Raw genomic sequence first — 18,238 nt, forward strand, 5'->3', positions numbered from 1 at the left:
TTTCAAAACATTAATATTTATTTCCCCAAATTCACTAGCCTCCATTTCTTTTTCCATAGTAAAAACTGACATTTTTATAAAATATTCATTTGACGTCTCTCTTACCTTCTGAGATTCAACACAAAGATCAACAAGGTTGTCTAAGCGGCCCTATTCTCTCTCTAGTTGTTTTCCTCTTAATGGTCTTGTAGAATCTCTTTGGATTATCCTTAAACTTGCAAAGGTTCTCTTATATCCTATATCCCCTTTTTGCCCTCCTGATTTCCCTCTTAAGAAAAGTACAGCATAGAACAGGCCCTTTGGCCCACGATGTTGTGCCAAGGTTTAATCCTAATATAAAATAAAGTAACTTAACCTACGCACCCCTCAACTCACTACTATCCCTGTGCATGGCCAGCAGTTGCTTAAGTGTCCCCAATGACTCTGCTTCCACCACTACAGCTGGCAACGCATTCCATGCATTCACAACTCTCTGCGTAAAGAACCTACCTCTGATGTCTCCTTTATGCCTTCCTCCTAATATCTTCAAACTATGACTCCTCGTACCAGTCAATCCTGCCCCAGGGAAAAGTCTCTGGCTATTGACTATATCCATTCCATTCATTATTTTGTACACCTTGATCAGGTCTCCTCTCTTCCTCCTTCTCTCCAGAGAGAAAAGTCCAAGCTTATTCAATCTTTCTTCATAAGACAAGTCCTCCAGTCCAGGCAGCATCCTGGGAAACCTTCTTTGCACCCTCTCCAAAGCCTCTGTATCTTTCCTATAGTAGGGTGACCAGAACTGGACACAATATTCCAAGTGTGATCTCACCAGGGATTTGTAGAGCTGCAGCAAAACCTCGCAGCTCTTAAACTCGATCCCCCGTTAATGAAAGTCAAAACACCATATGCTTTTTTAACAACCCTATCCACTTGGGTGGCAACTTTGAGGGATCTGTGTACTTGCATACCCAGATCCCTCTGTTCCTCCATACTGCCAAGATTCATTTGATTCCAGTTATCTATATCTCATATATGCCTCCTTCTTATTCTTGACCACAACTGCAATATTCATCCATTATTCCTTACTCTTATTGTCACTTTTTGAAAACCTTCCACTTGTCAGTCATCCCTTTACCTGCAAATAACTTTCTCTAATCAACTTTTGAAAGTTCCTGTCTCATACCTTTTTAAATTGTCTTACTCTATTTAAAAACTTTAACTTTTATGAAAGGTCTATCCTTTTCCATAACTATTTTAAAACTAATGGAATTAATCACTAGTTCCATAGTGTTTCCCTTCTAACACTTCAGTCATTGCCTTGCCTTATTTCCCAAGAGAAGGTCAAGCTTTGGTCCTTCTCCAGTAGGTACTTTTAAGTATTGACAAAGAAAATTATATTGAACACATTTAACAAATTCCTCACCATCCAAGCCCTTAACACTGGCAGTTCCAGTCAATTAAATTAAAATCTTGCACTATTATAACCATATTATTCTTACAAACATCTGAGATCTTTCTACATATTGTCTCCTCAATTTCCCTCTGACTTTTGGGGGATCCATAGTGCAATCCCATCAAGATGATCATCCTTTCTTATTTCTAAGTTCTATATTCTACCCATATAGCTTCACTGGACAATCCCTCAGAAATATTGTTAATACAGTAGTAATGCCTTCCTGAAACAAAAATGTCACTTGTCCTCACTTCCTATCCATCCAAAACCTGGAACATCGAGCTCCCAATCCTGCCCTTCCTTCAACCAAATTTCTGTAATAGCTCGGATGTCCAAGTCCCATGTTCCCATACCTGCCTTGAGTTCATCAGCTTTACCTGTAAGACTCCTTGCTTTAATTCTTCAGAGTTACCTCATTCTGACCCCCTCTTGTCTGTCTTTTCTAATTAAAATGCTTCTTTTGATTCAGAAACATCCTTATCTGCCTTTCTATTTTCACGGCTACTTAGGGACAGCCGAACGGACACATTTACTTTCAAGGCTCTGGAAATATAATTAGCAAATATTCCCACCAAGATTTTGCTCCCTTTCCAGTTCAGCTGAAAACTATCCCTTTTACACAGGTCTTTTCTGACCAAGAAGAGATCCCAATAATCCAGTTATCAGAATCCTTGCACATTGCACCATCTCTTCAGCCTGTGATTTATCTGCCCTATTTTCTTTATTCATATTCTCACTAGAACATGATACCAGGAGTAGACCAGAGATTATGACCTTCGAGGTTCTGCTTTTTAACCTTCTACCTAACCTCTTACATCCACTCTGCAAAGCCTTAATCCTTTCCCTAACAAGTCATTCTTATCAATATGTACAACAACTTCTCACTTCTTACCCTCCCCTTTGACAATATGCCTCAAGCATTTTGAAACATCCTTGACCCTGGCACCAGGAAGACAACCTTCTATCCTGGGTATATAACTGTGGCTGCAAAATCTCCTGTCTGTGCCCCTGACAGGTTAGTCCCTTATAACAATTATTCTTTTAAATCTTGACGAATGCTGCTTAACATAAGATTCATTCTTAGTGCCCAATATCTGACTGCCATATTTATTTTCCTCTGAGAGGCTATCCCCTTCAATGTGTGATTGCACTTCAATAAAACAACTCCTCCTGGACATAAATGATAGTGGGAAGGAGCTCTTATCAATTTGTCACCCTGTGGGATGCAAGGTCGACCATCACAATAACAAACTTCCATCCATGTCTTCAGTCTCTGCCACAAACTGTTCCATGGCTACCTAACTGATCCCTCCTGCCAGCAAATACCCAAGACTGAACCAAACTGTTAGCAAACTTGATGTTTTATGTGATTTTAAGAGAAGCTTCTGAACACATATCAACTCTAGTTACAAGATACTGGTTTCACCGGTTTAACAACATCCAACTTGTTATGTGATTGTATATTGAATGTTATTGGGATCTTTCACAATGTGAGAGACATTGCATAAATGAAGATTGTTGTTAAGAGAAAAAAATATTCCTAATAGCACTTAGCTGGCTGAAAGATACTTTTTCAGTCTGAAACTAAGGAGGCCCTGAGCTGTTCTCTGTAACTGCCTCATCACTGGTTGATGATAAGGTAGTAAGTAGAGAATCAAAGATAACAAATTTCATCATAAGAAAACGTGAATGCAGGAAATACATGAGAATGGTAGGATAATTAGGTGATTTAAATGACAGGAACTCAAATGATAAATAGGGATTAATGTGCAAGTTTCTGTCTTGGTATAAAGTTTACATTGTGGATTCATCACCTGTTGTAAAAATTTGACAGATGGTCATGAACACTCATGCCTAAAACCCCACATTGATCTGTACCTACTGCAATCCATCCAGAAAATAGCACTTCATACATGAAAATAGCTGTGTACACATATACAGTGACAATTTTAACTAATATACACAAATTCAAGTAAGGAGCAGGTCCCATTTGCACCCACCTGCTAATCGTCCAAGGTACACGGCTTGACTGCATACATAATATGCTCATGAGTCTAGATCTAGTTTAGAGACTAGTTAACAACATCTTTCAAGAAGGGCGATCCTGGTGAAGTGGTAGTGTTCCTATCGCTGGGCCTGGGGGCTTGGGTACAAAACCCACCTGCTCCAGGAGTGTGTCATAACATCTCTGAACAAGTTGATCAGGAAAATTTCAGTAACAATTTCAAACTCAGGTGTTGCATGCTGTAATCATTCTGCTATTTCAGTTATAATGATTGATATCTAGATCTGGGAAGTGCCAGGATTTTGTTTTTGGTTTACTGTGGGTAGGGTTAGGTAACAATCCCCAAGTTTACCTCTGCTGGAAAAAGGATCGAACCCCAAGCTATTGTGGTCTTAATCTGAGCCACACGCTAGCTGTCTAACTGACTGAGTTAACCAATTTCCTTTCTGTTTCTCTCCACAGATGCTGCTTGATGTACTGAGTTTTTCCAGCATTTTCTGTTCCTATCATTAATTTTTCTCAAATGTTTGAGTCCCAATTGTCGAAGGGGAACATTTTAAAAGTGTGTATGACCTTGGAACACGGGGTGGGTGTATCTGAGGGACCCCATGACACCCCTTGCTCAATAGCCCATTCAACTAAAGCTCTGAAGCATTTGGCAAGGATTGGGTTTCCACTATTGTGGGCAAAATACCAGATGGGTTAAGATGAGGCCTTTAATTAGTCATTACTTGTTTAGTTAAGGACCTCAATAGGACCAAATGTGGCATGTATCCCATAGTCTCCTCCACCAAGTGTCGAATCTTAGGCAGGCAGGTAGGTAAGCTGGAAGACCACCCACTAATCATTTTGTGTCACACACACCCCACTTCAAACCTACCAGTGGGGAAACATAACATCCAGTCATCAATGTTATACTTCCAAACATGAACAAAATTGACTTTTCAACAAAATTGGAAAAGTAGTTCTCTGTAAATGTGAATTTCTCTTCAGCTGCTGTTCAGAAAAACACAATTCTCCACTTAAGCCATTCAGAGCCATAGTGAGTAAATATTAAATCAATAATAGCCCAAAGGTGTGCAGGTTAGATGGATCAGCCATGCTAAATTGTGTCATAGTGTCCATGGATATGTAGAAAAGGTGGATTAGCCATGGGAAATGCAGGGTTACAGGGATAGTGTGGAGAGGTGTCAGTCTGGGTCAGATGCTGTTCAGAAGGTGGGTGTGGACTTAATGGGCTGAATGGCCTACTTCCACATTATAGGGATTCTATGATTCAATAAGTGCTTTGTGGAACAGTAGAACAGTGCCTAGTCTGGAGTTTTAACAGTCATTTTCACCTAGATTTGTTCCAACATCTGTCTTTGTTGATGATGCCCAGCCTCAGGGCCTCAAAGGTATTTCAAAAATATCCAGAACATCAATCTCACATGAAACTAAAGGAAAACATCGAATGTCATTGAACAATAAATATCAGCAGTGTCATCAGCTTACCTCTGGGCTGTAGTCCAAGGGTGTTTCTCTTCCAGTTTTGTTAGGAGTACTGCAGTCAGCTGCTTAACAGCCTCAAGGCATCCTTCAGGTAGTAACTGGACTTCTGAGTCCCTACAAATATCTTTGTGGTTACCCTTCCTCAAGCTATTTGCAGAGACCTGAGTTTGAGCACAATTATTATAACATCATGAAATGAATACATGATTCCCTTCAATAAAATGTAATACTATTTCACTATTTAAATCTACATAAAACACTCAAGAGGCACTGGCATAGTTCCTTATCATGCTTCTAAAATCCTTTGGCTAAATTGCACAATTATTAACAATATTTTCCTCAGTTAATGAAAGTAATTGGAAGCAGTAGGGGCAATTCTGTTGTAATTAAAAACAAATCTTCAAATCAGTGCTATTTTATGGAAAGACACTAACATATTTAATCACTGCAAATCAAACTAACTAATCCTCACTGCGTTCATTTCCAACTACAGTACTTGGGCATTTTGGGGCCTCATGGCAAAAGAAGTCAAGATGTTGACAGTTGTATGTGTGTGTAATAGAGAAACTCTTTCTCTGATCCTTAGAAGATATTGCCAAGACCAATGTACTTACTGCTTAAAGTCAGCTGTTGTTTTACGTTTTGACATTAAAAAAAGTTTCACTTCAAAATAATAAATAATATTATAACTAGGGACATTGCAGGATAGTAGAAGAATACAGTGAGACATGTGGCAGTATCATCGGAGAAGTCCAGCAAAGCATTCCTTGACTTTGGAGAAACTTTCTGCATATTTGAACTAGGTTCTGGGCATCAAGGTGACATTTCTGCTCGGCAGTGGGGAGTTGTCTAATAATGAGGATTATTACTTGTTAGCAACCTTACTAACTGCACAGCTCCCCTCATTATTACACAGCTTCCTATCCTACCACCTGAGCTGACTAGACAAGTTTGCCAGATTCTTGACATGGAAGTCAAAGCAGGAACCTGGCAACTTCAGCTCTCTGTTTATTCCAAAGGACACTGGACATCAACATCTCAGGAAACACTTCAGGTGCATGTGCTACACACACTCCATGTCCACAATCATTGGCATCCAACATGTACTAATCTCTAAGAATCCTCATGGCACATATCCAATCCACTCATGCTTCTACACCGTAGGGCACAATGTTAACTATCATTGCAATCCTGCAGCAAGGAGTCTTTGCGCTCAGGGACACGCACTACGCTCGTGGACTGAATTAGGCTGCATCTTCGGGGTGTTCACTTGGGCTCATTTAGCTCTAACACACTTTGAGCCCACCCCGATGCTCACAGCAACTTTGCCTTGCCTTCCTGCACCTTGCCCTGCAGCCAGAGATGTCAATGGCACACAGTACTGATCCATTGTCGAGCTGTTTAGTGCAAACACAATCCCAGGAAGCTGGGGCACAGATATCAACAGGCCTCAGTCAAAAGGGAAAAGCCTTTAGTCAAGGTGTCCCAGCACAAAGGTCAAGAACAGCCTCCAATATCAGTTCAGGGAGTTGAACATGGTCAGTCAGTCACAGGGGGTGGTCAGAGTCAGGATCCTCTCCTTATAAGAGGCAAAGAGTAGAATGTCAGACAGTCTACCACCCGCCTTTCTATCTTGCTGTACTTCTGGAATCAGAGAAAGACAGGTCTTAACGGAGATGGAAGTGGGTACCAGAGCTATTTTTGTTGCAGATGGGGAGGGGTCTTGAGCAAGTGAATATGCAGCACAGTGGGCATGCAGGCTTAGTTGTTTCAGGGTTGTGGTGAGCTACAGTGATTGCAAACAGTAACGAAAGTGGCACAACATTAATCTCAGTGGAGGTGGGTACAATAGCAGAGATAGGGGGAGTGAGTGCTACCAGAGACAAGATACTGGTGACCTTCTACCAGCATTGTCAGGCATTCCTTTGTAGGGCTGAGTTTGCACCCACCCAGGTGATAACTTCAGACCAGGCTGGCATGGTCTAGTGTTGTAGCCTCCACTGCTGGTCCTGGGAGAAGGAGGCATTGACTCTGCACCTCCCCATCCAGCAGGACCTCTGGGGGTCCCTGCCCCAAAAGTGGGATCACTAATCTACCACATCCAGGGCAAATATCAGGAAAAGCACAGGACATCTCTGGGCTAACAGTACTTGTCCCATCACAGAAGAGCCTTTTTAAAAGAGCCAGCACGAAGGGTGACACATTCTGGGATATCTCAGCAGTGGCGAATTGTTCTGTATATGGTGAGTGGTAGAATGAGACTAGAATCAGGCGAGAGGTGCACCATAGAAGTGGGGTGGGCAATTAATGAGTCGAGTTTGGCAAGAGATCTCACTGGGCCTCAGTAAGGAAAGCCTTCCATGAATCTCAACAAAACTGACACCTAGCCAAAGCACCTTAAGATTCAGCCCATTATTTACAATGTATTTTCTTATAAAATGCCTAGTTTGGATTTTGTAATCAGCTGCAAGATATTTGAGTTATTTTGTGGGTCATGGACATCACTGGCAATTCCCTTGCATTTGTTGCCTATGCTTTGTTGTGCCTGAGTTGGTAATGACATGCCTTCTTGAACTGCTGCAATCCATGTGCTATAAGTTCACCCATTCTGTTGCTTGGAAGGCAAATCCAAAATTTTTATTCAACAATGGAGGAATAATAATAGCTGAAAGTCAAGACTGTACAAATTGGAGGACAACGTTCAAGTAATGGTGGCCCTGTGCATCTGTTGCTCTTCTCCTCGAGATCCTGGATTTGGAAGACATTGTTGAGGGAAACTTGGTTAGAGACAAAAAAAAACTGCAGATGCTGGAATCCAAGGTAGAAAGCAGGCATCCTGGAGCAAGGTTACACCTGAAACGTCAACTTCTCCACCTCCTGATGCTGTCTGGTTTGCTATGTTCTTCCAGCCTCCTGCGTGTCTACGTTGAGGGAAACTTCCAAATTGTTGTAATTAATTTTCTATCCCATACTATCTACTGCTACTGTTCAGGAAGAGAATATTTAAAATAGTAAACTGGGTGCTGATCAAATGGGTGGCATAATCCTGGATGATGCCACATTTCTTTGATGTTGTGGGAGATGTACACATCAAAGCCAAATGGATATTATTCCATCACACTCCCCAATTATGCCTTGTAGAAGGTAAACAAGTTTGAGTCACGAGTTGCCTGCAGCAGGATTCCGAAGCTTTGACCTGGTCTTGTAGGTCTCGAAGTTAACTGTTGCTGGCAAAGTTAAATATGCATGCCATCAATATGTAGCTGAGCACAGAGGGATTTTTCCAAGAGGTCTCTCTCATGCTATTTTATTTTATTCAGACTGATTTCAATAGGCATGAGTTGTCACCACCCACAAAATGTTTCTCTTCCTGCAACCCACTCACAACAATCTACTATTGTCTCATCCAATGACAAACCCATCTCATCGTCCTTTATTAAGAAATCTGGATGAAAGGCTCAGTGATATGTCCAACAATTGATTGCTTTCAGAAAAGGGATACACTGCCTAACCTTAAAAGCACAAGCTACAGCTCCAAAATAGCAACTATGCGCAACCAGATCTTAGAAACCTGCCCTCTACAAGTGATTTCCCTGAGAATTCACAAGCAGCTGAAAATGTGGAGAGAAATTCTTCTCAACAACAGCAAATGGCATATACATGTTAAAGAGAGGTACACCAGACAAACTTGATAATTCTGTACATTAAGCACTGGTCTCCTGGTTGGTAAAATGCAGGATAATAACCAAAGACTAACCAGGAGAAAATTCTTTTCAATCTGTCATCTACAGTTGTCCAATATGGTGACTTTTGTGAGGTTTTAGTCAGATCCCAGTACATAGTTTTACTTTTGGCACTAATTGGCCAACTTAGTCTGAGATTGTTGGGCAAGATATTGTGAATGTTCACATTGAGATAAATGGAAGGTTGTGGCGTTTTGTTAATGGCTCTAGGTTGTAATCCAGAGCATCAAGCAAATATTCTTGGGCTTTAACCCCATAGCAGATGGTCAAATTAGAATTCAACATAAACCTGAGAGAGAAAGGCTGGTCTAGTTTCAACTATGTGACCATTGTTGATTGTTGTAAAAACTTTACTTGTTCTTTTATGTAGTTTAGGGAAAGAAATCTACCACCCTTCCCTGCTCAGAGAGCCAAGTGGTTGATTCTAAATGGCCTTCTCATTATGAAGGATGGGCAATATAGCCAGTAATGCCCACATCCCGTGATGATTGTTTTTTAAAAATGGTCCAAGTAATCCCCTCATAGCTCTTTTATCAGCTTCATACAACACTCAAAAAGTTGATAGTTGCACCAATGTATCTAACATTAAAACAAACCCAAAAGAATGCAGATGTGGAAATCTGGAACAAATCTGTTCTGAAGGGTCACTGGACTTGAAATATTAACTCTGATCTCTCTCCACAGATACTACCAGACCTGCTGAGATTTTCCAGTACTTTCTGTTGCGTCAATAATATATAGTGCCATAACAATAATCATTTAACCACTTTCTTTCTAAATACTAAGAGATATTTTTAAAATACGATTTGCAATCCTTAAACACATCATTCCTACATATTCTTGCTCATACCATATTAAGATTAACGCACCATTTCCTATTCTCAGTCAGTCATACTGTGTTGCTTAAAATAAAGAATTTGCTTAACTGTCTTTGGCTGATAAAAGACAAATTTGATACCACCACAAACTACTGCTTTTATTTCATATATCTAATTCTCATTAACCCTGGCAAGCTGGTCATCGATGCAGTTGTCCCCTACCTCAGCTTATCAATGAATTAAAGAAACAAAATAAGTTTATCATTTCAAAGATTATTTCTCAGCCATGTATTTAATGCAAAATATGGTGTCTTTTGATTCAAGTTAGAAATACAATCATGGTTTGTCAAACAAATATTACTGCACTCTTCAAAATGTTAATGGACCATGAACAATGTGGATTATTTGTTACTCCTTTTTTAAAAAATCCTTACCAAGTTATGTAATTTAAAAGGTTTCACAATCATTCTAAATCCGGTCTCCACCATGCTCTGACAACATAATTTATAAGGCACGAATTTGGAGTCTGACTAAACAAATTGACATTTCTTATTGCGTTTACACCAGACAGGTTATTTTTTTAAAAAATCAAAATCTTTCGATCTGAATTAGTTGAAGAAGAAAAAACTTCATTGAAACAACATCCATTTATATTACTCATGATGTTTTTTAGAAACTTAATGCATTTCTGGCCACTTCATTAACCAAGTTAATGGTCCATTTGAATGGGACTAAACACCTGCTCTTAAATGGGGCATTCTGGCCAGAAAGTTGACCCATTGACACAATTGATCAAGCTACTAATCAGGGAGTATGCCATTATGAGAGTGGTGGCACAATGATATTGGCAATTCAATCTCAGAACTAGCATTTTAAGCAGTATACTTACACTGCACGTTATTTTTTAGTGAAAAAATGGCGCTTGGGTTTCCGAACAAAAAATAACTGAGATATGACACCACACAACACAACCGCTTAATACTGTACCATGGTGGTCCAATGTTCACAATCTTTGCTAATCCATTGAAAGTAAACAGATACATGCCTGTGTAAAACTAACACACAAAAGGAATGCCATCAATTGCTTAAAATATTTGTATGCCCCATTACAGAGTAAAGTCTTAGCTGGAATATTTGCTATGGAATTGAGGTTAAGATCTGACCGCAGCCTTTGCACTGAGATGGCAAATTCAGTTCAAAGCAATCCATAATTTTCATAACAACAGTAAAATGCTCAAAACAGGTCAGACAAGATCCATGGAAAGAGAAAAACAGAGCTAATATTTTAGGTTGAATGTCTGAAAAGTTCATAAGTTATCCACCTGAAATGTTAACTCTATATTTCTACCTCTTCACAAATGAAATCCTGAGTGTTTCCAGCATTTTCAGATTTTTATTTCATTTTCACTTACATTCATTTCAGGTCTCTTGCACTGTATTTTTGTTTAAAAATAATTAGATTTGGAGGTGCATTTTTGTTTATATTTTGCAGGTTGATTCCATTCGAATTTGCAATTCTATCCACAGCAATAAGAATTGTAAGAATTACAATAAATAGCAGAAATGGACTATTCACGTATTGAACTAGCTTTGTCATTTAACAAGATCATGGTTTAAACTGATTAAAGCCAAAACTCCACTTTTCACTCAAATCAACAACAGTCAACTGCCATGTTGATCAAAAATCTGTCTAATTAAGCTTTGAATATATTTAGACAACAGTGTCTATTGCTTTCTGGGAAAATGAATTCCAAAAGCTAATGACTCAGAGACATTTGTCTGCACGAGTGCAGCTTTAACAACATGAAGAGCTTGACACCATCTCAGACAAGAAGACAGTGATGTCTGCAGATGCTGGAGATCAGAGTTGAGTGTGTGTTGCCGGAAAAGCACAGCAGGTCAGGCAGCGTCGGAGGAGAAGGAAAATCAACGTTTCGGGCTGGAGCTCTTCATCAGGAATTGGATTCTAAAAAGATTCCTGATGAAGGGCTCCAGCCCAAAACGTCAATCTTCCTGCTCCTCGGATGCTGCCTAACCTGCTGTGCTTTTCCAACAACACACCCACCATCCAAGACAAAGCAGCCTGCTTGATTGGTATCACATCCACAAGCATCCACTCCCTCTACAGCCAGCACACACTAACAACAGTATGTACCATCTACAAAATGTACTGCAGAGATTCACCAAACGGCTGTAGACAGCACCTTCTAAACAAAGAAATACTACTAGTTTGAGGTGAAAAGCAGCAAATACATGGAAACATGACCACCTACACATTCTCCAAGACAATCACCGTCCTGACTTTGAAATATCACTGTTGCTGGGTCAACGTTTTAGGACTCCCTCCTCAGCAGCATTGTGGGCGCACCAACATCAAATGGACTATAGGAGTTTGGGTTGACAGTTCACCATCACTTTCCAAAGGCAACTAGGCATGGACAATTAATGTTGGCCTACCCAGCAGAGCTCATAATCCATTCATGAATAAAAATAAATTTCTCCTTCTCTTCATCTTAAATGAGGTATTACTTACTTTTAAGCTGTGTGTTTTAATTCAAGATTGCATCCACGTCGAGCTGCCTCAGAATCTTCAGTAACATCACCTGTCCTTCTTCTAAACACCAATAGGCTCGATTGATCCTCATAAGACAATCCCTTCGTGCCAGTGCTCATCCTTGCGAACATCTCCAAACTAATTCCAATGTAAATAGGTCCCCCTCAAGTAAGGAGACCAAAACTATACACAGTACTCTGATGGTCTCATCAAATCCCTTTATTCCTGATGAAGGGCTTTTGCCCAAAACGTCGATTTCGAAGCTACTTGGATGCTGCCTGAACTGCTGTGCTCTTCCAGCACCACTAATCCAGAATCATCAAATCCCTGTACACTTGTACCAAAGCTTCCCTACTTTTATACTTCATTCCCTTTGAAACATAGGCCATCATAATTCCATTCTTTACATACCTACTATCATTTTGTGATTCATATCTAACAAAAACTGGAATCAGATTTACTGCAGCATTCTACAGTCTCTCTCTCTCTCTCTCTCTCAACTTAAGTAAGATGGTTTTTCTGTTCTTATTGCCCACTTTCCCCCTCATACTTTCTGCTGCTGTGCAGATCTCAGAGATCCATCTGCAGTAGCAACTTCCAGAACCAGAAGTCAAAAGTCCATGCTGTGCACAGACCGCCTGAACAGCTTAGAGTGAACATTCCTTCCTGCCAAAGTGGAAAACCTTCCATTTCATCCCATTACACCCTATTTGCCACGATATTGTTATGAATTTCTAAAAGTCCCACTGCTATCTTTTAATCATGGATTTTAGCATGTTTTCAATGACAGTTGTTAGGCTAACTGGCCAATGGCTTTCTGCTTTCAGTCTCTCTCTCCTTTCTTGATCTGTGATGTTACAATTCTGGCATTTTAAATTCCAATCTGATATATTCCAATCAGTTGTGAACTTTTCAGAGTCTAGGGAATTTTGGATGCCTCTCCATACTAATGATGACCCAATCAGCACTCTATTTCCTTGCTGTATAAAATGGCATCCCTGTGTTCTAGTCTGTTTCTTATGTGTAATTCTTTTCAGTACAAGAAAAAAGTTTTAACGTCTTGTCCCTTCTGTACTAACAAGCAGCCATTTAAAAATGTAAAAAAAAACAGCTATGCTGAATCTACAGTGAATTTTAGTTGGACTTGATTGCACATAACAACTTTGCACACAATTTCAGGCTTTCTTTCTCTATTACTGACCTCTTCTTCCAAATTGCTGTTCCGCCCCTGGTCATTTAAAGAACACGACTCAAAATGTGTCTGTTGTCGAGTCTGGATCGCATCTACACTTAACTTCAGTTCCCCAATGTAAGTTAGAACCATTTCAGGATGAGCCTATGGAAAGAAAAAAACAACAAAAGAGATTTAAGAGAACATCACTTTACTAATGTAGGTATGACATCGCACACTACCGAACAAAGAAGAGAATATTGTGATTGCACATCTTCAATGGAATTGCAAAGTTTTCATCCAACACTGACATCCTGTTTTCTACCTAAAAGGAAAGTATAAAAGGAAGCATATATATGAAGTAATTTTGACCATCTTGGGAACGCGGAAACATTCCAAGGCCAATAAAGCCATGACTGTTGAAACACAGAGAAATACAGAAGGCAGTCTGCACACATCAAGATCTCATGAACAACAGTGAAATGAATAAGACAAATATTCGGGGTGGTGCTGAAAATGTGTTGCTGGAAAAGCGCAGCACGTCAGGCAGCATCCAAGGAACAGGAGAATCGACGTTTCGGGCATACGCCCTTCTTCAGGGCTTATGCCCAAAACGTCGATTCTCCTGTTCCTTGGATGCTGCCTGACCTGCTGCGCTTTTCCAGTAACGCATTTTCAGCTCTGATCTCCAGCATCTGCAGTCCTTACTTTCTCCTCGAAAATATTAGGGGTGGCCTTAGCCTAATCCACCTTTTGTGATGTTGACCAAGACACCAGGCCAACATCCTGCCCTTCTTCAAATAGCACAATAGGAATTTGTAATCTCATTTTAGCAGGACAGGCTATCCTACAATTCAACATAGTCTTAAGTAGGTTGTCTAAATTCTTTTTATGGAGTATCAGCCAAGATTATAAGCTAAGTTCCTTCAGGAACCCAATCAAATTAAGGACAGAGGATGGAGTCCACAGCCAAGAGGGCTACAGGGGATGTCTGAATGTTTTTTTTATAGACAGCAACTCCATTGGGAGAGGTGGGTGCTGCTGCTGCTGTAGGTGAGAAACTGCAAGAGCCCTGTCTGAAGACATAAATGATGCTAAATATATAGAAAGCCCATGGTCAAGTTATATCTGCTCCAGTGGTGTCTCATAACATCTCTGAGTCAATTGATTTGAAAATATCTATTATAGGTACAACTGGCAGACCAACATAGCAGAGCGGGATCCCCTGAAATAGTGTCAGGGGATCTTTTCCAACCACCTAGAAAATGTCAATAAGGTATTGGTTTAACATTCATCAAAAATGCTTCTGACAGTGCAATGCTACTTCGCAAGAATTTCAGCCTCAATTCTTGTGACCAGGTCTTGAAGGGGGATTGAAACTAAAACTCTCTGACTCAAAGACAACAACGCAACCAACGGAGGCACAGTAGATATCCCTCCAGCTAAACTCCCAGAAACATCCCTTCCAACGTCACCCTATCGACACCCCATTGCCAGGAGGCCTCCACCATTTCATCTACACCATCTACAGGCTCCAGCCATTACTGGGGTGAGATCAAACTTCTGGAAAATCAAATCAACACATGAAGGGTAGCCTCAATTGGTTTTAATTCATGAACCATTAGCACCTTTGGACAGGTGCTTTGAAAATAGTCCAGAGGCAAGCATATGCCTGCAGACCAACACACCAGCCAATCATGAGAAACAATTTTATCCATCCTTCCATCCAACTTCCACCTCAGGGTGGAGATTTCTGATCTATATGTCATTAAGATTTTTTTAACTCTAAGAAACAATGATATCATTGGGATAAGTAACCCTTTTAGATCAATTTGGACTTCATTCAGTGAACTTAGAAATGTTTGTTCTTTCCAGGAATTTCTTGGCTTCTAATTACATGGTTGTCAGCTTTGGCTTATTGTTAACATTCTGGAGGTTCCTACTCCACTCTAGGACTGGATCACAAAAATCAAGGTGAACACATCAGTGCAGTACTGAGCAAGAGCAGCAGAGCCAGAGCTGTTTGCTAACTGATGTGATGTAATACAAGGTCACAACCACTTGCAAGAGTGGATATAAAGGATCCCATGGCTCTATCTCAGAAAAAACAAAGGAATTATCACCCCATGTCCTGGCCAACAGTTATCCCATCACCAAAATCACACAAACAGATTACCTGCTCATTACTACATTAAGTTTGTGGAATCGTGATGCATGGAAATTAGCTGCTGATGACAACAGTCAATACATTTCAAAATCACTTCATGAGCTATAAAGGTGCATTGGGATATCAGGTAATCATGAAAAGCTTAGTATAAATGCAAGTCTTACCTTTTTTCCCCAACAATGGCTAGGATATTAGTAAATGGATTATTTCTTCTGCAGTGAGTAAATTTTAAGAATTTCTGAAGCATCACAGTGATATTTAACCACTGTCTCCTAAATCTATGTCGAACACTGAATTAGGTATTATTGCCTCTCCTTATACACTCTTATGACCCATAGTTTAATGACCCCAAGTTAAAGATCTTGCAATTCTTGCAGTAGAATTATGCAAGTGTGTTATTGAAATCCAGAGATCTGGATTCGGAAGGATGTTGTGAAACTTGAAAGGGTTCATAAAAGATTTACAAGGATGTTGCCAGATTTGGAGGATCTGAGCTATAGGGAGATGCTGAATGGGCTGGGGCTGTTTTCCCTGGAGTGTCAGAGGCTGAGGGGTGACCTTATAGAGGTTTATAAAATCATAAGGGACATGGATAGGATAAATAGACAAGGTATTTTTCCTTGGGGGGGGGGGGGGAAGAGGAGTCCAGAACTCGAGGGCATAGATTTAGGGTGAGAAGGGAAAGATATAAAAAGGGACCTAAGGGCAACTTTTTCACACAGAGGGTGATCACAGAGGGTGATCATGTATGGAATGAGCTGCCAGCGCAGATGGTGGAGGCTGCTAAAATTACAGCATTTAAAAGGCACCTGGATGGGCATTTGAATAGAAAGGGTTTGGAGGGATATGGGCCAAGTGCTGGCAAATGGGGCTAGATTAGGTTAGGATATCTGGTCAGCATGGACGTGTTGGACTAAAGGTCTGTTTCTGGGCTGTACATCTCTATGACTATCATATAAAAAAGTATAACTAATTGTTCTCCTCCTCCTGCAGTTCCACCTCCATTCCCCCCCAACCAAATTTCATAGATGATCACGTACTCTGCAGGAAATACACAATGGATGCAAAATATACAGCTCAGACAAATGCCACGTCCATGATTCCTGCTCAATCAGAATGGCAAATAGAAAAAAAAGGAATTTTATCACATAAAGCACAATGAGATTGGCCAGAGAGCTTTATCTCCAGCATTTCCAATTATAAAAAGAGCTGGAGGTCTAAAAGTAGAATACCTGTCTGGCTCCTTCTCAATAATAAAACAGTGCAATACAGAAGAGCTTAAAAAATGGATAAAATACACAGTCAAACAGTTTGAAGAAATGCTTAAATGAATAGTCAAGGTTTTTGAGCTCAAAATACATTCCAAGTTATACAAACTATGCAAACTTTGCTCCAGGGTACGTTCTTTTAGCAAAATTACAAGTGTGTCTGTTGTGGAGATGTTGGCGATTTCACTACAACTAGTAAACAGAGCAAACCTGTCAGCTGCCAAATTTCTTGGAATCTAGCAGAAAAGGTCAACTCTAACTAAATAATTTGAATGAAGAATTCCAAAGTATGAATGAAACAGTGTGCACATTTCCAAAGTTCTTCACACTGCACTCACCACAAACACAATAATCTAAATTCCAAATGATCACAATAATTTATACTACAGAGTAAAAGGTGCTAATTGGTTGGCAAGCCAAGTTATTGTGTGTTGAGATGTTTCCATGGAGAAAGCAACGAGCAAATGTAGCCTCTCCAAGAGGGGCAGGAACTCACAATCATATAGAATATTACTGAATTCTGCCAAATTGGCTGTACATACCAACAACTGGCTATTCAAACAAATATGTTCCTTTCCTTGTTCATAACAGTGTACAGATGTACTCAAACAGTCCGTGCAAAATAAAACATCCACTTAGAGATGGTGGTTCTGCAATTGGGGAATTGTTCAACAAATTCTGCCCAACGTATTAAAAGCTATGTTAATGATGCATTTTAGATAATCATTTGAGATTACCAATACTGGAAACAGGATATATTCATATGCAGAAATCCATTCTCGACAAATAAAAGATTGAGTTCAAGCCTTGTGACTTTTAGGAATTACCAGGAAGCTTAGGAAGCCTATAAAGCCACATTGCTTTCTCCATGGCAATGCTTTGGCCAATCAGAGTTGATTCATCCAACCAAACTGTACCCTTTCCTCCCATAGCAAAACTGCTGTGATCATTTGTACTACCGGGTGACTATTTCAAAGTAGTAGATGCAATACAAACCATGGAGTAAATGTGACCAGCTGTACTAAACCCCCATTGCTGTTCTGGACATTGTCTCATTCTGTGGAAAAAAAACATGAAAAAAGTATCCAAAAACTGTTGTATATAAATAAAATGAAGATCATGTTACAAGAAATGCTTCAGTAGTTTCAGTAGCATAGTAGTTATAAAAGTGGATGAGCAACGAAGGTCAGGAGTACAATAAACCTTGATAGGGTCTGAAACAATACAATGGGTAGAATTTTAGTTTACACAATAAGTGTTAACACTTCGGCTAGTCATGAAAGTCACTGTCTGATATTCAACTCCACTAACATTAATGGAACTGAATTTTACACATTAAATATAGATAACTCATACAATATTGTTAGTTTTTTAAAAATTATTCATGGAATGAGTGTGCTACTGGACCAACATTTATTGCCCATTCCAATTGACATATAAATACATGAATTGGGAATAGAAGTGATGCATTGAGCTGCTCCAACTTACTCTACCATTCAATAAGATCATAGTTAATTGCCCTCAAGGATCTCATGGTGAGCTGCCTTCTTGAATAGTGTAAGGACACCCAAAGTGCTGTGGAGGGA

At 39.9% G+C, this 18,238-nt stretch overlaps 1 protein-coding gene across 1 annotated transcript in view; it reads right to left on the reverse strand.

Moving 5' to 3' along the window:
• Nucleotides 1-18,238, reverse strand: part of LOC140493745 (doublecortin domain-containing protein 1-like) — a 621,788-nt gene that overhangs the window by 302,131 nt on the left and 301,419 nt on the right. Inside the window, exons 17-19 of the mRNA XM_072592573.1 lie at nt 17,649-17,709; nt 13,248-13,382; nt 4,935-5,092 (exon numbers count right to left, since the gene is read on the reverse strand). Coding sequence (XP_072448674.1) covers nt 4,935-5,092; nt 13,248-13,382; nt 17,649-17,709 — 354 coding nt within the window. The remainder of the gene's footprint in view (nt 1-4,934; nt 5,093-13,247; nt 13,383-17,648; nt 17,710-18,238) is intronic.

Source organism: Chiloscyllium punctatum, chromosome 22, assembly GCF_047496795.1.
Source record: "Chiloscyllium punctatum isolate Juve2018m chromosome 22, sChiPun1.3, whole genome shotgun sequence".
Lineage (NCBI taxonomy): Eukaryota > Metazoa > Chordata > Chondrichthyes > Orectolobiformes > Hemiscylliidae > Chiloscyllium > Chiloscyllium punctatum.